At 40.4% G+C, this 22,274-nt stretch overlaps 1 protein-coding gene across 3 annotated transcripts in view; it reads right to left on the bottom strand.

Moving 5' to 3' along the window:
- erbb4b (erb-b2 receptor tyrosine kinase 4b) overlaps nt 1–22,274 on the bottom strand; it is a 356,219-nt gene that overhangs the window by 66,081 nt on the left and 267,864 nt on the right. For all 3 annotated transcript variants that reach the window (XM_028591051.1, XM_028591052.1, XM_028591053.1), the window contains exons 13-17: nt 17,287–17,419; nt 11,667–11,760; nt 5,904–6,058; nt 3,670–3,714; nt 1,164–1,296 (exon numbers count right to left, since the gene is read on the bottom strand). In XM_028591051.1, the coding sequence (XP_028446852.1) occupies nt 1,164–1,296; nt 3,670–3,714; nt 5,904–6,058; nt 11,667–11,760; nt 17,287–17,419 (560 nt within the window). The remainder of the gene's footprint in view (nt 1–1,163; nt 1,297–3,669; nt 3,715–5,903; nt 6,059–11,666; nt 11,761–17,286; nt 17,420–22,274) is intronic.

Here is a 22,274-nt window from a genome sequence, read left to right as displayed (position 1 = left end):
ATAAACTAATCATGATGGATTGTGAAAAGTGATTTAGATGGTTTAGGCATCGTAGAATTGATTAAAAGTGAAACTTTTTACATACACTACAGCATTATTGTGTGGGTTTACAAGTGCGATACCACTGCAGTATTTCCGCCAAGCTCCACGGATTGCTCTTTAAAAGGGTAGTTTCTTAATATTTTGTTATTAAATACTTCCTTCTGAGCTAAAATGCACCAGTTTTGGCAAATAACATTTAACATTGTTTGCCGCAATTTCAACTTTTGCATTTGTGCTGTTTTTAACATATACATATATATATATATATATATATATATATATATATATATATATATATATATATATATATATATATATAATAATATATCTATATTAGCTTTATAATGTGATGTAAAAGGTGCCTACCATAGGTGAGGGAAGTGTAAGTATGATGATAAGCCATATCAGTGCTATTTTGTCATTATAGAAGAAGAGAGAAGATCGGCGAAGACACTTCACAGATAGGGCTACTTGTGTGCTCTGAAGAGAGAGAGAAAGCGGCAAAACCAGACCCTATTCTCACTATGGACACACAAGTGCATTAGATAATGTGCTCTTTTTTGTTTTAATACAAAGTAAGTGCTTTCTCCTCTTCCAATGATATGGTCCCTTACTTCATCCGAACAGAAGTGTCCTCTCAAGTATACTATGGCAAAGTCAACACCTGAGCCTCTGAATTTCTGACATTTTCTCCACATCCGCAGTCTGAAAACCCTGGAGACATGAAGTCTCATTCTCTTTTCTCTCTCTTTCTCTTATTTTGTACAGTATGTTCTATGAATGCACACTCACTCCCACTGCTACACACACACGCACATATGTCAAAGATAATTATACCACCCTTACTGAAAACAATCTACTTATCTTTTCTACCCTTTTAATAATTTCCTTTAAATTTCTTCTGACTTCCTATTTCTTCACTTTGTTTTTAACACTTTAGTCTGTAAAGACTAAGCTATGGCAAAGTTATTAGGCCAATATGATAAAATATTAAAGATTCAGACTGTAAGAAAAGTGTCATACAACTGTCACCATCATGCAGTCTTCTGACAACATTATATCCCAGTGCTACAGGCAGCAGTTTTTCTCTTCTCACTTTTCTCATCTGCTGCCCTACTCACCTCTGTTTCCAGGAAGCGACGAAGGGCTCTCTTCTTCTTAATGTTCTTCCGGCGCACGGACACAGCTACGCTCAGCACCATGATCACCACCAAGAAGAGGCCGCCGATCACCCCTGCTGCGATCAGAGGGGTTCTGAAGTGGAGAGGGAGAAGAAGGAGGGAAATGAGTAGATGATGAAGACAGAAGAGCATTCAGGCAATGAGAAAGTGTGAAACATTATCTCCGGGAGGAGAGAGATCATGACTGCCATGTGAAACCCGTTCACCTTCAGTTTTTGCCTGCTTTTTCCACTAAGCTTCATCTGATAACAAATATCCCTCCATGCCCTCTCATTAAAATCGAGGCAGAGATCAAAAACATGTAAATAACCATCAAAGTGAATTCTCAGCACCACACATTTGAAATAAAGCCTCTCAATAATTTTCAAACTGTTGCTACATAAATGAGGTGGGGGGGGGGTCAGTATTGATAACTAACTATAAAAAGCTGTAAAAAAAATAAAAGATAAAAGAAGCTTTTCATTTGTTTGAGGTCATTTAGATACATAGCCCATTACATATTTTGTACAAATATCGATAATCAAAATCAAAATACACTTCTTTTCTTTCTTGCAGAGCTTTAGATGAGAAGATCAATACCACTCTCATATCTGTCCACTACATATGAAGCTAGGGCCAGCATGGGGTAAAGTATCTCCTTTGTTTCATCTGAATATACACAGAAATGTAAAATCATCCAGTTCATGGCGACAACAAGAGACTTCAAGAAGTCACTACACGTGGTCAAGACATTTTTGTACGGGTTGAACAAACATGATATATAGTGGTAAATAGTCAGGTTTAGAGGTCGTGCTGCTGCTAGGCAAGTGTAAGCGTCTTCTTGTTGTAGCTTCATATTTAACAAATATAACCGAAAAAATAAATAATTCTACAAAGTTTCTTGCACTCTTCAATAATAACTTATCAATCTACAACAAAGGTTGTTGCATATTGCAATCCACATGCTTCATATACAGTACATGTCTTTCCAACAGACTGGACTAACTGGTCCCCTTTGTGATCAGGTGAAACCCATGTATAATATGATGTAGTCAAGACATACAGTTCTAAAGGTCACCAAGCAAGTCACCCTTTCACATGGTTAGCGATGCATTGGACCACATTAAATGCAATGTTTCTCCACCATTACAACCATCCAACTCTAAAACTGCATGCACAAGGAGCCAATCAGGGAACACAGTGATATCAGACAACAGGCTGATGTGAACAATTTTGAATTGTGAAATGGGAACGATACTGCTAAATGGCAACATGTTAGATGAGGTATTACTCGTCCGTTTTATCCGACTAAATATTACATGAGTAAGTGACAAGAAGTGATTAATCCAGCCTAATCAGATATACACACAATCCCTACACAAGATGCCAGGTGGAACGATGGCCTTTGAAGGCTTAGTGTAATCATGTATTTCTGATAAGCCACTTTCAGTCCTGCTCAAAAACCAATACCTCAAACCGGTAAGAGATTTACAAGATTTGTGACACCTTAGAGCAAGGAGCTAAGCCTGGGGTTACTACTGCTGTATCCTAGCCACAGCTATCAGAGACCTGATAAGGGCTGATCTGTTCACCAGGTCAGCTGATAGTTACATTTCCCCATCTGATGAAGTCCCCCTTCAGCCTGTTGTGTCCCAAATAGGAAAAGGTTAGATTCCAAGCAGATCCCTAGAAGGCGTGAATGTTTTCTTTGAAATTATAGGTATCTTCTTCAGCATCTATTGGCCTCAGTAAAAGGTTCAGGACTGAATATTGACTAGTAAATACTTCCTTAAAGGTTAATAGTTTGTCTGTCTATGTATCTAACTGTATGGCTCTTTCTTCTGACGCTGCCTGCTCTGCTGCTAAATGGTCTACATGTGTTTACATTTTCCCAGTCTGATGGTCTGAGTTTTAAGTCACACATTGTCTTTTACCATTGCATGTCCTGTCCTGCATGACTCTGGGTTTTTTCTTTTTTTTTTTGACAGCAGTGGTGTGCTAAATACCCACCAATTGGTTTTGTACTCAATCAGCCTTGTTTTTTTTTTAAATCATCCCCCAAACGCCACCCAACAATTCTCAACGCCACTCGATGCCAAACTGTTTCTCTTATGAAATCTTGAATCCATTTTCTGTTAACTGCGGCATTTTGTCCCCCCCCTTTCTAATAGCCTCAGAACAAAAGCTAAAGTGCTATCAATTTATCAAGAACCAGGCAAATTGCTTGTGCACATACACACACAAACACAAGCATGCATTCCCAGAGAGGCATTACGGACACACACAGGGATTTTGGGCCTTAGAGCTAGCCATTAATCAAAGACTTGGCTTACTGTGCTTACTGTGATTTGTGTGTGTGTGTGTGTGTGTGTGTGTGTGTGTGTGTGTGTGTGTGTGTGTGTGCGTGCATGTGAATACTATTGTGTAGGGGTGTTTCCACAAAAGGCAATACACAGATTTTTTGTACCTGTCCATCCAGCCAATACAGTCTTGCAGTCTTGGTCCAATGCACCTACAAGTAAACAAATAAAGGACAAGTAAACAAACAACATTCATAGTTGGCCATATATCTGAGAATGATGAGGCAGTGTAGGGTGTTGTTCAGCTGATCCCACGACAGTATATTCAATTTTCACATATGCCCTCAGTGGCCTTTTTCTACTTTGTTTGCTTGATAATGAAACCCATGTAATGGGCAGTAGACTTTGTTTTGGAAATGTTACCAGTCCTCGTGTGTTGATGTTTTAAATCTCCCATGTGTACTGTGCACTAGTGGTGCCTGACAGTCTTACTACTGGCTTCAAAATTTGGAAGCTCTCCTTTTCAATGTTTAGAAGTAAGGAATAGTGGTTTCATCCTTGACTATTTCCTTCTTTGTCTCTCCCTTTTCTTTTCCCTCCCCCGGATTTTTTTTTTTTTGAGAGGCGGATCTGCTTATGAAGCTATACCTGTGACAAAGTGTCAGCCTGGTGTTTTTTCATTTACGACTACATTGCTATGCTCGAGCGAGCTGGAGGCTGTCACTCAGAAGAGGAGAAACACACAAGGAAGTGACATAAACTCCCTGTGGAGTTAAAAAATGATGTCTCACCAACCTTCGTTGAATATTACATTGAGCGATCAGTGGCTAGTGAGCAGTGGAGAGTGGCAAGGTACTTCACTCTGACTCCACTCACTTTCATTATTCCTATCTTCTCTCTCATTCTTGCTTTGCCTCTCTATTCATCTCTCTTATCTTGCAAGATGTTGGGTTAAAGTTTTACGTTTGTAGGACGTGGATAGTGAAATGAAATATATTTTTGACTATGCTTTCACAGTATAAAACACTATGTACATGAAAGCCAAATGCAATAACAAATGAGGAGATTCAGTAAGAATATTCTGTTAGTACTGAGTCACACCAGAAAGTGGCACAGGGGACGTCAATGGAGTGTTCTTGTGAAATAGGTGGTGCTGGAAGCTGGTTGATGTAGTGACAGCTTGCAGGGCTAGTTAGTGAGCTACAGTGGCTGATGAGCTCAGCAGTAACATGGTAGTGCTATACAATGGCCAACCAAGCAATAAGTTAACAGTTTATTCAATAGACGCATTTGTACCATCAACTTCTGTCTCACGACTGACTGTCAACCATGCCTCTTTTGTGGAGCAGTTAGGACTCAAGCAGAGCAGGGTTTTATAAAATGGTATGGTGTAATACAGTTACAAATGTGTTTTATACATTTCTCCAGCTCTCGGTTTCATATGTCAGCAGTGTCAATTGCTCAGAGGTGTGAACTTGCATGTCAGAGTTGTCAAAGTTAACCAAAGTAAGCAGAAGTGCCAGGCAGATTTACTTTAACTTACAACTAATTATGGCAATGCTATTGATTTCGGTGTGAAATTTTGCTGATTTAAAAGCTGGAGCGACCAGGTCTTAGAGTTTGGGTCAGGAAATGTAGGTTTAAAACAGGATTGGGGTTAGGGTAAGGCCTATGTGTTATGTAATGACCATAGTTAATGAAAGGTTTCCTGTATTTATTTTGTTACAAACCACGTACATTTTTGACAAAGTATAATGATAGTGCTGATAGCGCGCACACACACACACACACACACACACACACACACACACACACTTATCAACGGTTTAGTAAAGCAACACAGAACTCTGACATGTTACTGTACATTGAGCAACATTTATTGTTTGTCTGTTTGTTAATTGTACTCTTTTATTGTTATTTTTCTTATTGATTTATTGTGTTGGAACTTGTTATTTTAACATTAACCTGCAAATGGGACTAAAAATGTAATGTAAATTAGACACTGGCTATAATCTTATATAGTTACATAAATGTTCATTAATATGCACTGTCCCTATTTCAAATAAATAAATCTCAAATCTTTGGAATGCCATCAACACTGAATGTAACACTGAAGTTACCGATTAAAATCATGTTTGTTATAAGGTGTCTCCCAATCTGCTAATGGATTTTCTTAATGATTAGTCATCATCCTCTAAAACCATCTAGGATGACACACGGTAGAAATGTTCCGTGTATTTTGGTTTTATCTGGCTGATTACTGTTTGGTTTCATTCATCTTTTATAGATTGCGGGAACCCCCTTCTGATGTATAAAGGAATGACAGAAATGCCTTACTTTTGTGGACTAATGACCATTGAACCTAACACCTCTGACCAGTCCTTGTCCTGACTGTACTTACCCCTGGGTGCAGTTGGCATGGCAGGGATGGCATTCATTGTTGGCTTCGGCGTACTTGAAGATGAAGCTGTTGGCACCCTGCAGGCCATCGGGACACTTTTCAACACAATTAGGGCCGTCCTTAAAATGCAGGCATTTCACACAATGCTCTGGGCCCTAGTAGGGGAAGTGAGAAAAAAAAGCATTGTTTTTCAGATGTGCATTTCAATTTTGAAAACATACAGTAGTTCTTAACATAATGTTTATAGTAGGCATACATATAACCATTAGTGGCTTGCTAACTTGCCATTTAAGTGACAATTTTATCTGACAACTCTTATTTACTATTAATATTATGAACACAATGACTAGTAGCATGCTCTATTTGAGTTTAAGCTCTTTTTTGTTTTTGCAGATTTGAATTGAACAAAACACAAGGTTTTTACTAGGTACATCTGCAGTTAGTGGCGGGTGGCAGTCATGATAATTGGCAGAATTTCCTGCAAACTTTTCATGACAGGTGGGTTTGGAGACAGAAAAGAACAGGGGGAAACAGGTTTACTTATCACTGGTGAGTCCAGCTTTCTGTCACAGATGTTTAGGTGACAGTTTTTACACTCAAGCTTTAATTCCAAACTTCTTGTGTGGAGAGGATATACTCTAACTATACCGGAAGCCGGGCATAAAGGACAAATCTGTGGTGTCACAATGTGATGAAATGTCTGCTGAAGCCTCAGTTTGTAATGTAGACTGATTGGTGGGTATATTTCTACATCAATAACTTGCCAAGTGCAGGTTTCTTAGCAGCTTTATAGATTCAATTGTTGTGGTTGTGTAGCAGTGATAGCTTGAGAGCAAAATAGAGATAACAGGGAGCGAAAGACAGAAGGTGAAAAGTAAAAGTACTGTCGAGTAATAAGAGGAAGTGAGGGACAGAGAGAAAGAGAGTGGACATGGATGCAGGATAACACAGCGAAAGGGAGAGGCAGTAAGAGCAAGAGAGATATAGTGTGAATAAGAGAGAGAGAAAGAGGGACAGAAGGGAGGGAGCAGACGAGACGCATAAAGCAGTGTGAGCAGAGCAGGCAGATAATAACCATCGCACACAGCACACACAGTGACCATAACAATCCGCCTAGAACAGGATTTATGGAGCTAATATAGGTGAGGGAGGAGGTAGGGGAGGAGAGGAAGAGAGGTGAAGAGCTCTTCCAGACAGGATGCGTAGCATCAATAGGCCTAAAGAACATCTCATTGACAAACAACACACACACACACACACACGTACACAAACCAGTGGTGGAAGAAGTATACAGAGCTTTAACCTATGTAAAAGTACCAGTGCACAATGTCAAATGATTCCATTACAAGGAACATTCCTGAATTCAAAATTGTACTTGTATCAAAAGTAAAAGTACTCGTCCTGCAGTAAAAAATCCCCTGTGACTGATATTTAATTTCATTTAATTTTTACTTTTTATTGATTCCCAACGGGGAAATTATACTTTTTTCACACTGTTGTTAGAACACACAGGACTGAAATACACAGAGATATGTATTATTACTATTATGACATTGTTACTGATGCACCAAGATCCAAATTAGGGATATATCCATTCCAAAGGGTTGGGCAAATGTGGAATGGATATATTTCTAATTTGGTGGGACAAATTAGATAAAATTAATTTCAAGGGGATGATAATTGATTAATGGGGCAGGAAAAAATTTGATCAAACCAAGTTGATACACCAAATTATTTTTGTCCCTCTAATCTTTGTTTGAATACGTAACTAAATTAAATCATGTGAGAAGTCAAGCAGGAACTGCTTACAACTCATAGACATCTGAAACGTGCCCCAAACTATACACTAATTTTGTGTGAGAGAGGTCAAAACACGAAAAGCCTTACACAAGGCTTACGTGTTTTGACCATAGATTGTTAATATTTACAGTCTATGATTTTAATGTAAAAATCTCAATCTAAAGAGTAACTAGTAATAGCTGTCAGATAAATGTAGTGGAGTAGAAGTATAAATTAGCACAATTTGGTAATACTCAAGTAAAACTTTACTAAAATAAAGTACTTCCACCACAAACACAAACACACACACACACACGCACGCACACGCGCACACACACACATACACACTGTTCTCGTTAAACAAGGGGCGATCAAGGTAAAAAGATGATAGCGAAGGCAGATAATTATCCTTTGGCAAGTGGAGGAGTGTGTGTGAGTGCTTGTTCATACATAACCAGAAGTAGTGTCTGTGCATGGGCTTGCATTCATGCATGTGTGTGTGTGTATGAGTGTGTTATGCTAATGCCTCCGCGTGCGTTCTTTGTAGCTTAAGTGTGTGTGTGTGTGTGTGTGTGTGTGTGTGTGTGTGTGAACATGCATTCAGTCTGGTATAATTATGTAAATTGAAAGTCTTTTTGCTCTCACTGGCTTTAGCGTTGAGCCAGGCTCTTCCCTTTTATGAGTGTCTTCCCACCCGTGGCTATTGGTGTGTATGTTTGTGTGTATGTGTGTGTGTGTGTCCAATAGCCCCATCACATCAGCAAGCTAAATTATGTGACAGAGCACACAAACAGTGTTTGGTCCAGCAGGGCATAGGGGCATCCAAAAAGTGACAGAGATGCACAGCGTCGTGACTAAAGTACCATGCTGTAAATTTAAATCGGTCTGCCTGTGCACTTAACACCGAAGTTTGTGAGTGACGTTGTTGTCTCTTCTTTCTCTCTTCCTTCCCTTTCATACACAAACACCAGCATCTCAGGAGGATTGCCAATTAATCTTTACGGTGTCAGAGCTTATAGTCAAGACTTTTAAAAGGCAGCCACATAAAAGGCTTTTCAAGGAATGATCAGGTACACCAGGATTTACTATATATTTTACTATGATATTAATGCAGAGGCCGAGTCCTCAGGCTCTGCTGTATATCAGCCAGAGTTCTCAAATATACTCCCACACTATACTACAAAATAATTTTAAGCATTAATGATGAGTTGGTGAGATAAAAAGGGTAGAAGGGAGAGAGAAGAAGAAATGAAACAGTGGGACAAATAGGAGAGAGATGGATGTGGTAGCGCCTATGCATTTGACTGTGGGCAATTCAATTCTGTGCTAATAACAAATATATATAGCCACTCCAGCATATTCAAATGTATTCTATTTAGATAGCATATGTTTTTTGTACATTCTCAAACATTTTAGTGTGAGTTATCTTTCTCACACACATTGATCAGTTACCAAATAAATACTATAGGATTATTTTAGTTTATCTGTGTTTTAAAAGCCCCCGACATCTCTAGGACCCGTGTCAAACTCAAGGCCCGTGGGCCAAATCCGGCCCGGTATATCAATTTGGGTTCACAATATATTTTGGCCCGCCTAGTTGTGCACCAAACTAAAAACACATGGAAAGTGTTTTTTAAACTGCAATTACCTGTCATATAAAGCAGAATATGGCAGATTTGCCGACTCTGAGAAGAAGCAGTTTTCATATTCAGACACAAATATTCCACTGATGGGAATGTGAATTTCCATTAAAACAAACAATATTTAAATCAGCATATACGTAAACATGGATGCTAAATAGTAAGGAGTGAGATTTACTTTGTACTGGACCTTTTGCAGAAGATTAAATACAACAGAATCAATACTGATGAACAGCCTATTAAAATGACTGACATCACAGTCTGCCCTCTTTGTAACTTAAAACTTAAAATTGTGCCATGATGCATTACAAAATCACAAAAAAGTCTTGTCTTTTGCAGAAAATGAAGGAAATTCAATAGGATACTTAAGCTGAGCTGAAGTCTTCAGTGCCTTTTGTGAAAAGTAAGCAAGCTCCAATCTTTCAGTAAAGACACAGTAATAGATGTGCTTGCTGGAGATACAATTATGATCTATTACTAATCAACAGCAACTAATCTAGATCTACCATTTCCACCTATTCTGTCCATAACATAGCCTTAATTCATGACTATAGTCATATCTCCAATCTTTCTCCTCAGAGGGCATTAGGCCTATCAAATCACCGTGTGTAAACCTTAATGTAATTGCCATGGGCTCCGTGGCCAGAACATGATTGCTGTAATCTTCTTGTGGTGCAACAGGTTACCCTGAGACACTCCCATTATACACACCTTGACAAGTCACACGCACACACACACACACACACACACACACACACACACACACACACACACACACACACACACACACACACACACACACACACACACACACACACACACACACACTGCAGTACTGAGATTGTACAGTATTAGTATATGGAAATTACAGTGTGCAAAAATAAGGACATATTGAAACAGTTGCTGAAAGTCATGTTTAAATTCATATAAATAATCTAACCTATTATATAAGACTTTTTATGTAATGAAGAATCCTCTAGAGCTACAATAGGGATCACATTAGCCTCTCTTTATTTAGCATTTGCTCTAATTAACTAGTTGAGACATATCTGCTATTGAAAATCATTACAAAGTGCTTTGATTGTTGTATGTTTTTTTCTCTTGTTTTCCTCAAACTGCTGAAAGTAAGCTAGAGGTATGTGCATTGTTTTAGTCTCTTTATAGCACCCACCTTCCGTTGTGAGGTATCAAGCGAACAGCCAAGATAATCAAACCTCCAAACCTCCTCCAACAACAACAACAAACACACTCTACTCAAGTCAACAATCAACTTTGGCATTGTCTTCACTTGTCTGTACACTCAGACAAAAACACTCCAGTAGTTTTGGGAAAAAAACTACTTCTAAACTATAGTGGGCAAACTGACAAGGGTGTGATGGGACACAAAATACCCCTTCTGGCTTGCATCTGTCGCAAAACATCCCTCTCTATCAAACGGCAAAATAAGATTTTAAGAGAAAGCCCAGGGTCAGGGGCCTCATGTGGCTGTGGATGTAGTGTGCAGGGCAGAAATGAAGGTCAGGGATTTTCTTTTCCACTCTGGCATTTTTTCTAATGTACAGCTGCTACCAAACAATATTTCAAAGAGCGCCTACAGTAAGAGTACAAATGCCTTTTGGAAAAGAAAAGAAAACATCAGAAAAAAATGCCTGTCCCTCAATACAGTTTTTCATGGTTAACATGTATTGAATACATGCAAATTAGTATGCAAAACAATGCAGATTTTAGTCAAAACAATCAGTTTTACCTTTGACTCGGAACATGAGACATGATCGATAGCACAGCTGAAAGGCACACTTTGACTGCTAATACAATAATTAATCATAGTCTCAGATGACCGCAGGGAATGTCTGCTGCTCCAAGTCATTTAGATTGTGGTGAGTGAAGCAATGCTCTGGCCTTATATACTTTTCATTCGGGGGCTCAACACTGAAACCAACAATTTAACACTTCCAGCTCATTCTGCTTTTATCTCAATTCAACAGGTTTTAGACTTTTTTGGTAAGATTTGATTGATTGACAATATGAAACATAATAGTTACATAGTTTACATAATAGTTTGTTCGTTGGCTTGCTTTTACCTTGCTTTTCACTCTCACATTATAACTTACGTTAGCCTTGGCTTCATGGCTTCTAGCTTTAAAACAGAGACTGCAGTTCATCTTTCAATGATGGAATAATGCCAACATTTTTGTTTAATTTGAATGAATGAATATGAATAATGACTAGATAAAAGAAAACATAAACAAACTGCTCAAACAACAGCCCTCTTACATTAAGCTGGCATATGTGAGATAAATACATAATTCAGTAATACTATTGTTGTCTATAGGAGCAAGCTTACCGGACCGTTGCAGGTCAAAGAGTCCCCGTCAGCTCGCTCACACTGGCCATCACACTCCACACACACAGATCCGTTGGCATACTCTCGGATATCCCTGAGAGGGAGGAAAGGGATGGAGAGAGGGATCAGGATGAGTAGGGAATAAAGAGTGATACAGGTAAAAGAGACAAGATAGGGAGCAAAACATTTTTTTTTTGTGAAATAGAACAATAACATGTGTCCTTAGCCAATAAAGATTTTGAATGTGTCCATTTAGCACAATGTCATGAACAACCATTACTACATTTGGACTGAATCACATCGTTATGAATTTCAAGATTAGTGTTAGTACATTTTTATTATATATAAATCATCAAATTCAGTGGACTCCCCTTCTTGACAACCTGTGCAAAAAACAAAAAACAATGGCAGTGATCTGTTGAATTCCTGCTAAATCTTAATCCTAATGTCAATATCACAGTTTTGTTTTCCCTTCAAATGCTTCCTTTTTGCTGAACACGAGTTTGTAAATGATCCTTTTCAATCAATAATGTCTGAATCTGAATAAGTTCAGGATGCCATTTCCAGAGCAAAGAAGACATATGGAGGGATTGAGAGAGAGAAATATTATTAGTAGCGGATGATTTGTCTGTTTCTATCTGCTAGTATGAGCATCGTATCTTACAATGATTACTTTGGGAATAAAGGTCAGTAGATGTAGTCGTAACATCAGTAGGAACTCTCAAACACACACACACACGACCACACCCACACCCACACACACACACACACCCACACCCACACCCACACACACTGTAGCTAATTAGCTAACTGTAACACTGATCAAATCGTGCAGGGGGTCGAGGCAGTTGAAAGTTGCAGTACCTGCGAGGGTTGCAACGCTTTGAAAAATCAATTAAATTAAGTGCCTTGTTATTCAATTTCTAAAATCCCCTTATAATAGTAGAACACCAGAGTGGCCTCGGAAAGTCATTAAATTTGACCACAGTGTGGCTGAGTTGGCACTTTGCCTTTGTCACTACAGGACAAGGAGAATTACTTTGGGTACTTCTCTTTTGGTCAGTGAGGGAAAACAGAATGTTCAATCTCAGCACTGGGAGAAAAGAAAATGTCGTTGGCCCAGTGGGATCTAAATCAAATTAGTATTAATTATGCTTCATCTGGCCTTCATAAAACCTTCCAGGAGGCAGGGGAGGTAAGCCTTTGTCTGGGTGTGTGCTGGTTAAAACATAAAGGATGCAGTGTAGCTGGAAGATATCACTGACACTTACAGTAAGACTTATAGGCTATTGCATGATATTATGCTGTGTTCTGCATTTCTGTATTTTCTGTCTGTTAAGGGACAAAGATGCAGTAACACATTTGCCGTGAATAATACACCTTTACATGGATTTGATGCAGAAATAACATTCATTTCAAATGGCTTTTGGAAATAATACACACTGCCAAACCACACATTTTGAACAATAACGTCCAAATGGTTTTGATTTTGTCAGCAACCATTTACACATCGTTTGATGTGTAAGGCAATTCAAGCTTCTTGTCGTTGTGCTGCTGTCTGACAGTGTGTCAATACATTTTAAATGAACCACACAGGTTAAATTCACACAAACTGAAACTGCTGTTACATTTTAAACATATAAGTCACCAAATGAATAAAAGTGCTTCCTTGTGGTTAAGCAAGCAGTGTATATTAGAGTCTTCAAGTCCTTTTGTCCTCCAATATTTTGTCATGCACACATGATATTAAGTAAGTTCTGCAAACTGTCATGCTATCCTTGTTAAGGTAGATTTGCTGCACTTCTACTACATAGGAATACAGGTGCTGTAACAAAAACTTGAGCTACAGGGCAACTTGATTAGCAACTTGGCAACTTGGATTAGACAAAGAAATGCTGAGCAAATACCAAATAAATGCACACACAATGATGAAATATTTAAAGTATGACTCATGAGACACACAGCTCAGAGGGTAAAGGGTTGGGGTTGCATTCAGTAAAGCTTCTTATTTGGTAGATGATGTGCTGGTAACACTAACAGGGTGGGTGGTGCTGACGTGCAGGTGGACAGGTGGACAGGTAGGCAGGGCGTGGCCCCGTGCGCAAGCAGTGACTGTGACACGCAGTGACACGCCTAGCCCCCCTGCCCTAACGGCACCTTCTGGTTCTCCTGATTCCTCTCCAATGTGGCCACCAAAGGTTTTGTTATCAAATAAGGACTCTGAACTTATAAGCATCTTTTCAGCAACTCTGCAAGGCAAACAAAGAAATCTAAAATGTTATTTGTAAAACTCGCTGGGGAGCCGGAGTTGTCACCGTTTTGGAATGATGGGATAGCATCAAGCTATACTTCCTTTTAAAGTCAAGGGCCCCCTATTGTTTTGAAACTCTGCAGGGGTGCCTTTTAAACGACAGTTACGTATTGTGACTGCAGATTCTATGAGTATAGGCATAGCCCTCTAAGAGCTGTTGCTATTGGGTTTATCCCTTGCACGTGCGCAGTTGTGAAGATTTCTTTCACGCCCTTGTGCCCCGCACGGGCCTCTCTTACGTCCGCAGTTACTGTATATCATAGCTGCGCGACCCGAGATCTGCTCCCAACATCAGCATTTTTCTTCAGCCAATGTTAGTGAAGCAGGTGGCCTGGATCTTAGAGGGCTATGCATATACTCATAGAATCTTGAGTTACAATACGTGACTACCGTTCTATTTCGTATAGCCTTCGCCCTCTAAAAGCTGTTGCTATTGGGTCAAGGGCGTAGCTGATGTAGTCAATGCCACCTGCGACACAAAAGTCCACAAGCAGAACATAGACTAGTTCCTCTTCCTACTCACACTGAACAGGTTTTAATGTATCAAAAAAACTGCCACCACCATGATTGGCCTGCTACTGATCGTAGGGCCCATGTCATGTGGATTTTGAAGGTGCTTTACAATAATAAAAAACTAATTAATCCAATGCACCTTTTCTTTTAGTGGAAACCTGTTAATGACTTTAGCTTTTATTATCCATTGCTATAATCTCGCTTTCTGTGAAAACTGAACTTACATTTAATTTAAATTTAAAAGCACTTTATGTTTTATATGGTGACTTTTCAAAACCTAATAGTTATTTCATTATATATTTTAAGTGATAAGCATTTTAAATAATGTGATTTGTCAATAAAATGAAAGGGGAAAAATGATTTGTAAAAATGATGTGCACTGTAATGTAATTTTAGCTAAATTCAAACAGCTACTTCTGCAGTCAATGAACCAGGAAAAGTGATCAATATGATCAGAAGCTAAAGAAGCTGAAACTAAACTTTTTCTCGACTGACATACGGTTTCCTGGCCGAAGAGTTCATGTTCGATTTTGTTTGTGCAGCTAGAGTCCATATGATTTATTCTTGGCATTGACACACAGTAGTGCCACACATATTGTCTGTATTGGATTGCTGGGTGAGATGACGCATACACAGTTTGCTCCAACCAAATCACTTTATAAGGCACTAATTGTTACCATAGAGACTTGACAAACACTTTCTATTGCAGCAACTGTCTCCAGGGTCTATGAATGACCATCCATTGTGTTGCATAGGGACTGGGAGGGAGGGCGGTGAACCTGTTGATCTTATTTATTATCGACCCAATGGCATCATGTTGAGTGTTGCAGTGACGTGGCTAGGTTAGCACAGTTGGTAGAGCAGGCACACATATATAGAGGTTTACTCCTCGATGCAGCGGCTGCAGGTTCGATTCCAACCTGAAGCCCTTTGCTGCATGTCGTTCCCCCTCTCTCTCCCCTTTCATGTCTTCATCTGTCCTATGGAAATAAAGGCCAAAAATGCCCGAAAAAATAATCTTTAGGCTGCCTCACTTGTGACAACATAAATAAAATTGGCCTGATTTTGTCAGATTTTGTCTGCTGTGTCGGAGGGGCAATGTGAAATGCATTTTTTTTGCCCAAAGAAGGTATTTGGGGTGATGGCCCTCGTCATCTGTGTTTGTGTGTGTGTTTATGCCATGCAGATTTTTTTCTTTGTGGTGATACACCAGGCCCAGAGAAGAATAGGGTTGGGTAACGAAATCCGGATCCACTATGGAACCGGTTCCTACGCAAACGGTAGTATTGGGACCGGATTAGAGCGCAAATTTCGGTTCCGACTGAAATATTTTCCCTCTGTCGCTCAGGACAGCGGCAGACTCTTTTTTCTTTCTCCCTTTTCTGTCAAATGATGCGCTTGAACGCTCACGGTGTGAAGCGTGTGTGTGCGCTATTCTCCGACATGCACTCTACAATCCCTGCTGATAGACGGCTTTTTGTACACGCTCCGAAACAGACGTAAAAATATCACACTTTCTCTGTAGTCTACCGTTCCAACCGTAAATGTTCCTGCTCACCAAAATGGACGTAAAAGCATAATAACCATTCACTGCACGTGATCGCTAGTTAAATTACACTTGTTCTGCTAGTCTATTGTTCAGGACAAGACCCTGTAGCCTGGTGGTGGGGGAAGTGGGACAGCCTCCCCAAATTGTCTGCCCTTTCAAACTCCTACCTGTGTGTGTACAGACCTCTTGGACACAGTCTGAAAGAGTTTTCTCCTGTGCAGGACATGCCATAAGTTTGAAGCTGGTTGGCATACCAACTCAACAACATTTATTTTGTTGTTACTTGTTAATAGTGTAACTGTTATTTGTTAAATTATTGTAGTTATGTGTTAGGTGACTTAGGTTTACTTATTATACATTTAAGTACTTTAAAACGTTAATATATTGTTACATTTAAAAATATTTCAATAAAAAAAAAAAAAATCCATAAAAGAGCCTTTCTTTGATGTCATTTTTTAGTTTTTCAAGAATCGGTTTAGGAATCGGTTAGGAATCGGAATCGTTTTAAAAGTACCGGTTCGGCATCGGAATCGGAAAAATCCAAACGGTACCCAAACCTAGAGAAGAAAGGGGTGTCTTCACTTATAGTACATCTATGTTTTCCTATTTTTTTTTTATAGATGGCTGTTGGAACTAGACACAGATATTCCTACTAAGAGAGGCCAAGAGTAAGCTTTCAGCTTGGCTATGAAATCCTGTGTCATTTATGGCATCCTCACCCAAAGATAAGTTGATCTTCTTCTGCTGATTCTATTTTTCTGTTTTTTATTTTGCTATTAAGTTAGCCATAGTATAGAAGCTACTCATTTCTTAGATACTAAAGATAGGTCTGCTGGTATCAATACAAGGTACGCTGGATTATTTTAACTGTTGGAAAGTATTCAGGCTGATCTGAAATAAACCAGACACTGAAAAAACAAAAACAAAACTGGCAGTTCATCTACACCTTACATTGTTTTTACATTTGGCATGTAAGTCATTTTGAAAAAAAAATCCAAGAATTTAAATTTTATCAAAACCTAGAAAAAAGCACAATGGATGAGAGCAGGAGCTAGTCCATTTTATGGTTTGCTTTATTTTATGAGCATAATAGAGAAAATGATGAGGACAGTAATTAAATTAAGAGGTGTACAACTTCTTTTTACAATTTGGGCAAACCTTAAATGTAATTAGGACCTCTAAGGACATTAAGAGGACAACACACTATGTAACTCAGAAGTGTATATGCATGCAAATGCATAACTCACCCTTCATAAAGGTTGCAGGTATCCACACAGGTTCGTCCACGACTGAAGTATCTGCAGGAGAGGCATTGGTCTGGGCCAGGACCCCAACACCCTGCGTCTGAACACAGCGGGTCACACACCATCCCCGTCTTGGCTGCTCAAGGCAAACATACACAAAAAGAAAGAGACAACAACAAAGGATTACATCTGTGTAGAATGCAGTCGTGCTTTCATGACTCAGCGCAGATGCAGAGAGTAAACCCTAATTTGCCCCATATAGCTGGATATAAAAACACTCCATATAGTCACATTATTTATGAAAAGGCACAGGACTAGATGTTCTAAAGCATATGCAGTTTGCAAGGGTTAATTTTTTTCATAAAAAAAATATGGTTCATTGCGGTGGTCTATAAAAGGTGTGTTTTTGTGGAGACGACTCTCTGAAACAAAGGCAGGAGTAATGGCAGCAAGACAGAGAAATAGTTGCAGGGTTCAACGACGTGCTGAAGGATTAGGCTATTTCTATTTATTGAAGAAATCTGTTAAACATGAGCAGTCACACAATAATTACCCTAATGGAAGAAATGAAAGAAGACATAGATCCTCCCACAAATACTCCCATTCGATCCCAGCAACAGTTTAAAAAAAAATTACATTAATTAGCTAATTTCAGCCGTCCAATGTGAGTGTATATACTGTATGTTCCGTATTTATATAAATTGTCTATTAATGCGTTGTGTGTGTACAGTACTTCTTAATATGACTCACTGTGGAGCTAACAAAGGAGAGAGCTGTCCTGCTTCATTATAAAACTACTGAGCCAGCAGCGATGAAGCACTAGTGGGACCTACAGCAGAAAGCACCTGCAGATGCCATGCACATAAAAAAAAAAACAAATCCCTGGAACTTTATAGTCTGGATATATTTGAAGGGTTTAAACCCAACCTTTCAGCTCTACTCATACCTTTTGGTGTCAAAAGGCTCAAATATTCCTAACTAAATATTTTGGATTGGCTTAAATCCAAAAACATCAGTATCTGCTTTCAACGCACAAATCCATAGCTGCACATAGACAGTACAGACAGTTTGTTGTTTAAAATAGTCATGTAAAGACAGCTTAGATTTAAAAAGCATTAAAAGTGCCCATTCACAGTGGACAGACAAGCTCTCTCTTTATATGCCTCGCTGTTTATAGTACCAACAGTACCAACAGATCTAGGCCATCACATCTACTCTATTCCATTATTTTCTTGTGTCTGAATCTCTTATCTCTCTCTCTCTCTCTCTCTCTCTCTCTCTCTCTCTCTCTCTCTCTCTCTCTCGTCCACCTTCAGCACTTATTCCTACAAAGGTTTCTACATCTGAGAGTATTACAGTGACAAAATGAGAGTGTTGAAGTAACAGGTGGCAGCACTGCAGATACACTGGGAACTTGTATCATTCAATCTGCTTCTAACATGATTTCCCCCTTGTCGGTGGATTTTAAAACAGACTCTTCTCTTCTCTTCTCTTCTCTTCACTTCACTTCTCTTCTCTTCTCTTCTCCATAGCTATGAACATGGTTACAAAGAGGCCCCTGCTGTTTTTGAGGTCCTGGCCACATGTAAGCCAGGGGGTATGCCCCAGGGTCAGCCATAGCCACTTTCAAAATGCTTAAATTCATATTTTTTTAATAAGAAAAAAGGATGCAGATACATGGAGAAAACAGAAATCAAGTGTTGCCTTTGAGGGAAGAGGATGAAAGCGTTGCCTTTCACAAGATACAAAACCACCTCTGTCAGGCTTCCAGCGCCGTAGGTAAACTGACCAGGCAGAGGGAAAGATGAGGAGAGCGAGGAATGATAGGTGCTAAAAAAAGGAAATAAACACGAGAAGAGGTTGGATGGAGTTTTACCTATACAGCACTTGCAAGATCAAAAAGATACCAACGTCAGATGTTTCTGTAATGGGTGGAAAACAAAAGCCCATGGGGCCAAGCTGTCAGTTACTTTTTGGAGTCCCGTGGGAGACAGGAGAACATGCTATAATAATGATTATGATATAGAGAAAGAAAGAAACAAAGAAAGAAAGTAACAAAGAAACACTTGTCAACCTGTTAATATTCAAAGGGTTGTTGGGAGAGGTGGAATTGGAACTCATGTGTTGCCTTCAGTTTCCTGCATCCTTTTCTTGTTTCAAAGACAGCATTAAAAGCAAAGCAGGGCAGCTACTGAAAAAGCTAAAGAGGGATGGCTGGCAGCTGAGGAAATGATCCATGTCCCTGTGCTACATGTGGCAAAACAATGACATTGATAATCTTTTTTTCATTTTCCTCTTCGCTGCAATATTGACTTATGTGGACTTAGGCGTAAATAGTTTGAATAATACATAATTTAAAAAAATATAAAATCACTCTTTTTTTAAAGATTATTTTAGGCCTTTATTTCCATAGGACAGATGAAGTACCGAGGGGTTGCAGCCTCTGCCGTGAAAGAGGCAATGCAGCGGGTGTGGGAGAAGTTCGAAGAAGACATGGAGAAGGACTTTCGGTCGGCACCAAGGTGCTTCTGGAAAACCGTTTGCCACCTCAGGAGGGGGAAGCGGGGAACCATCCAAGCTGTGTACAGTAAGGATGGGACACTGTTGACCTCAACTGAGGAGGTAATAGGGCGGTGGAAGGAGCACTTTGAGGAACTCCTAAATCCAACTAATACGCCCTCTATGGTAGAGGCAGAGCTGGAGGATGATGGGTGATTGTCGTCAATTTCCCTGGTGGAAGTTGCTGATGTAGTCAAACAACTCCACAGTGGCAAAGCCCCTGGGATTGATGAGTCCAGAAATGCTTAAGGCTCTGGGTGTGGAGGGGTTGTCTTGGTTGACACGCCTCTTCAACATTGCATGGAAGTCTGGGACGGTGCCTAAGGAGTGGCAGACCGGGGTGGTGGTTCCCCTTTTCAAAAAGGGGGACCAGAGGGTGTGTGCCAATTACAGGGGTATCACACTTCTCAGCCTCCCCGGTAAAGTCTACTCCAAGGTGCTGGAAAGGAGGGTTCGGTTGATAGTCGAACCTCGGGTTGAGGAGGAACAATGCGGATTCCGTCCTGGTCGTGGAACAACGGACCAGATCTTTACTCTCGCAAGGATCCTGGAGGGAGCCTGGGAGTATGCCCAACCAGTCTACATGTGTTTTGTGGATCTGGAGAAGGCGTATGACCGGGTCCCCCGGGAGATACTGTGGGAGGTGCTGCGGGAGTATGGGGTGAGGGGGTCCCTTCTCAGGGCCATCCAATCTCTGTACAACCAAAGCGAGAGCTGTGTCCGGGTTCTCGGCAGTAAGTCGGACTCGTTTCAGGTGAGGGTTGGCCTCCGCCAGGGCTGCGCTTTGTCACCAATCCTGTTTGTAATATTTATGGACAGGATATCGAGGCGTAGTCGGGGTGGAGAGGGGTTGCAGTTCGGTGGGCTGGGGATCTCATTGCTGCTCTTTGCAGATGATGTGGTCCTGATGGCATCATCCTTCAGCACTCACTGGATCGGTTCGCAGCCGAGTGCGAAGCGGTTGGGATGAGGATCAGCACCTCTAAATCTGAGGCCATGGTTCTCAGCAGGAAACCGATGGAGTGGCTTCTTCAGGTAGGGAATGAGTCCTTACCCCAAGTGAAGGACTTTAAGTACCTTGGTGTCTTGTTCGCGAGTGAGGGGACAATGGAGCGGGAGATTGGTCGGAGAATCGGTGCAGCGTGTGCGGTATTACATTCAATCGATCTCACCGTTGTGATGAAAAGAGAGCTGAGCCAGAAGTCAAAGATCTCAATCTACCGCTCAGTTTTCGTTCCTACCCTCACCTATGGTCATGAAGGCTGGGTCATGACCGAAAGAACGAGATCCAGGGTGCAAGCGGCCGAAATGGGTTTCCTCTGGAGGGTTGCTGGCGTCTCCCTTAGAGATAGTGTGAGAAGCTCAGTCATCCGTGAGGAGCTCGGAGTAGAGCCGCTGCTCCTTCGCGTCGAAAGGAGCCAGTTGAGGTGGTTCGGGCATCTGGTAAGGATGCCCCCTGGGCGCCTCCCTAGGGAGGTGTTCCAGGCACGTCCAGCTGGGAGGAGGCCTCGGGGAAGACTCAGGACTAGGTGGAGGGATTATATCTCCAACCTGGCCTGGGAACGCCTCAGGATCCCCCAGTCGGAGCAGGTTAATGTGGCTCGGGAAAGGGAAGTTTGGGGTCCCCTGCTGGAGCTGCTACCCCCGCGACCCCGGATAAGCAGACGAAGATGGATGGAGATGAAGACATGAAAGGGGAGAGAGAGGGGGAATGACATGCAGCAAAGGGCCACAGGTCGGAGTCGAACCCACGGCCGCTGCGTCAAGGAGTAAACCTCTTTATACGTGCTCCTGTTCTACCAACTGAGCTAACCTGGCCACATAAAGTCACTCTTGGATGTTTATGAAACCATTGTCAAGATCAAAAAATTTAAGAAAGAGATAGGTTCTTGGTTTAAAATAATCATAGAAATTATTTGCTAGTATCATTAGAACCTTTGAGTCCAGTGATGCTATCAATTACATATTTGCATCGCAAGAGCACCTTGGCCACCACTGACTCGCCAAAATGGGATCACACCTTTTATTTTGAAAGCGGACTATATTTGCTTCCAGTATTTCTTGCAGGTTCTTTACTAAAATTCTGCTCCAATTTGTGTTCCCTTGTATGGGGATAATATAAAGCACCTGTTGTTTTTAATAGGCCTTTTGTTACAGCAGACTTTGACTTGTCAAAATAGGAAGAGCACAGGTGTTAGTAATAACATTAACAATAGCTATGATCTATGGAAGATACTTTATATATGGACTAAATAAGAATACTCTCTACTGTTTGCTTAAAGCTCTCTTCTTATGAGACTCAGCAATGGTCTTCCTAAGGTTAAGTTCAATTAACTTAAAGGTGTTTTCACTCATTCTGACATTCATTAGACATCTGCTAAGTGTGAAGATATTAATATGAATGATAAAGGTGTAATTTGTCCTGCCCCCAA

The sequence above is a fragment of the Perca flavescens genome, chromosome 11, assembly GCF_004354835.1.
Source record: "Perca flavescens isolate YP-PL-M2 chromosome 11, PFLA_1.0, whole genome shotgun sequence".
Lineage (NCBI taxonomy): Eukaryota > Metazoa > Chordata > Actinopteri > Perciformes > Percidae > Perca > Perca flavescens.
This window is presented reverse-complemented; position numbering and strand designations above follow the sequence as displayed.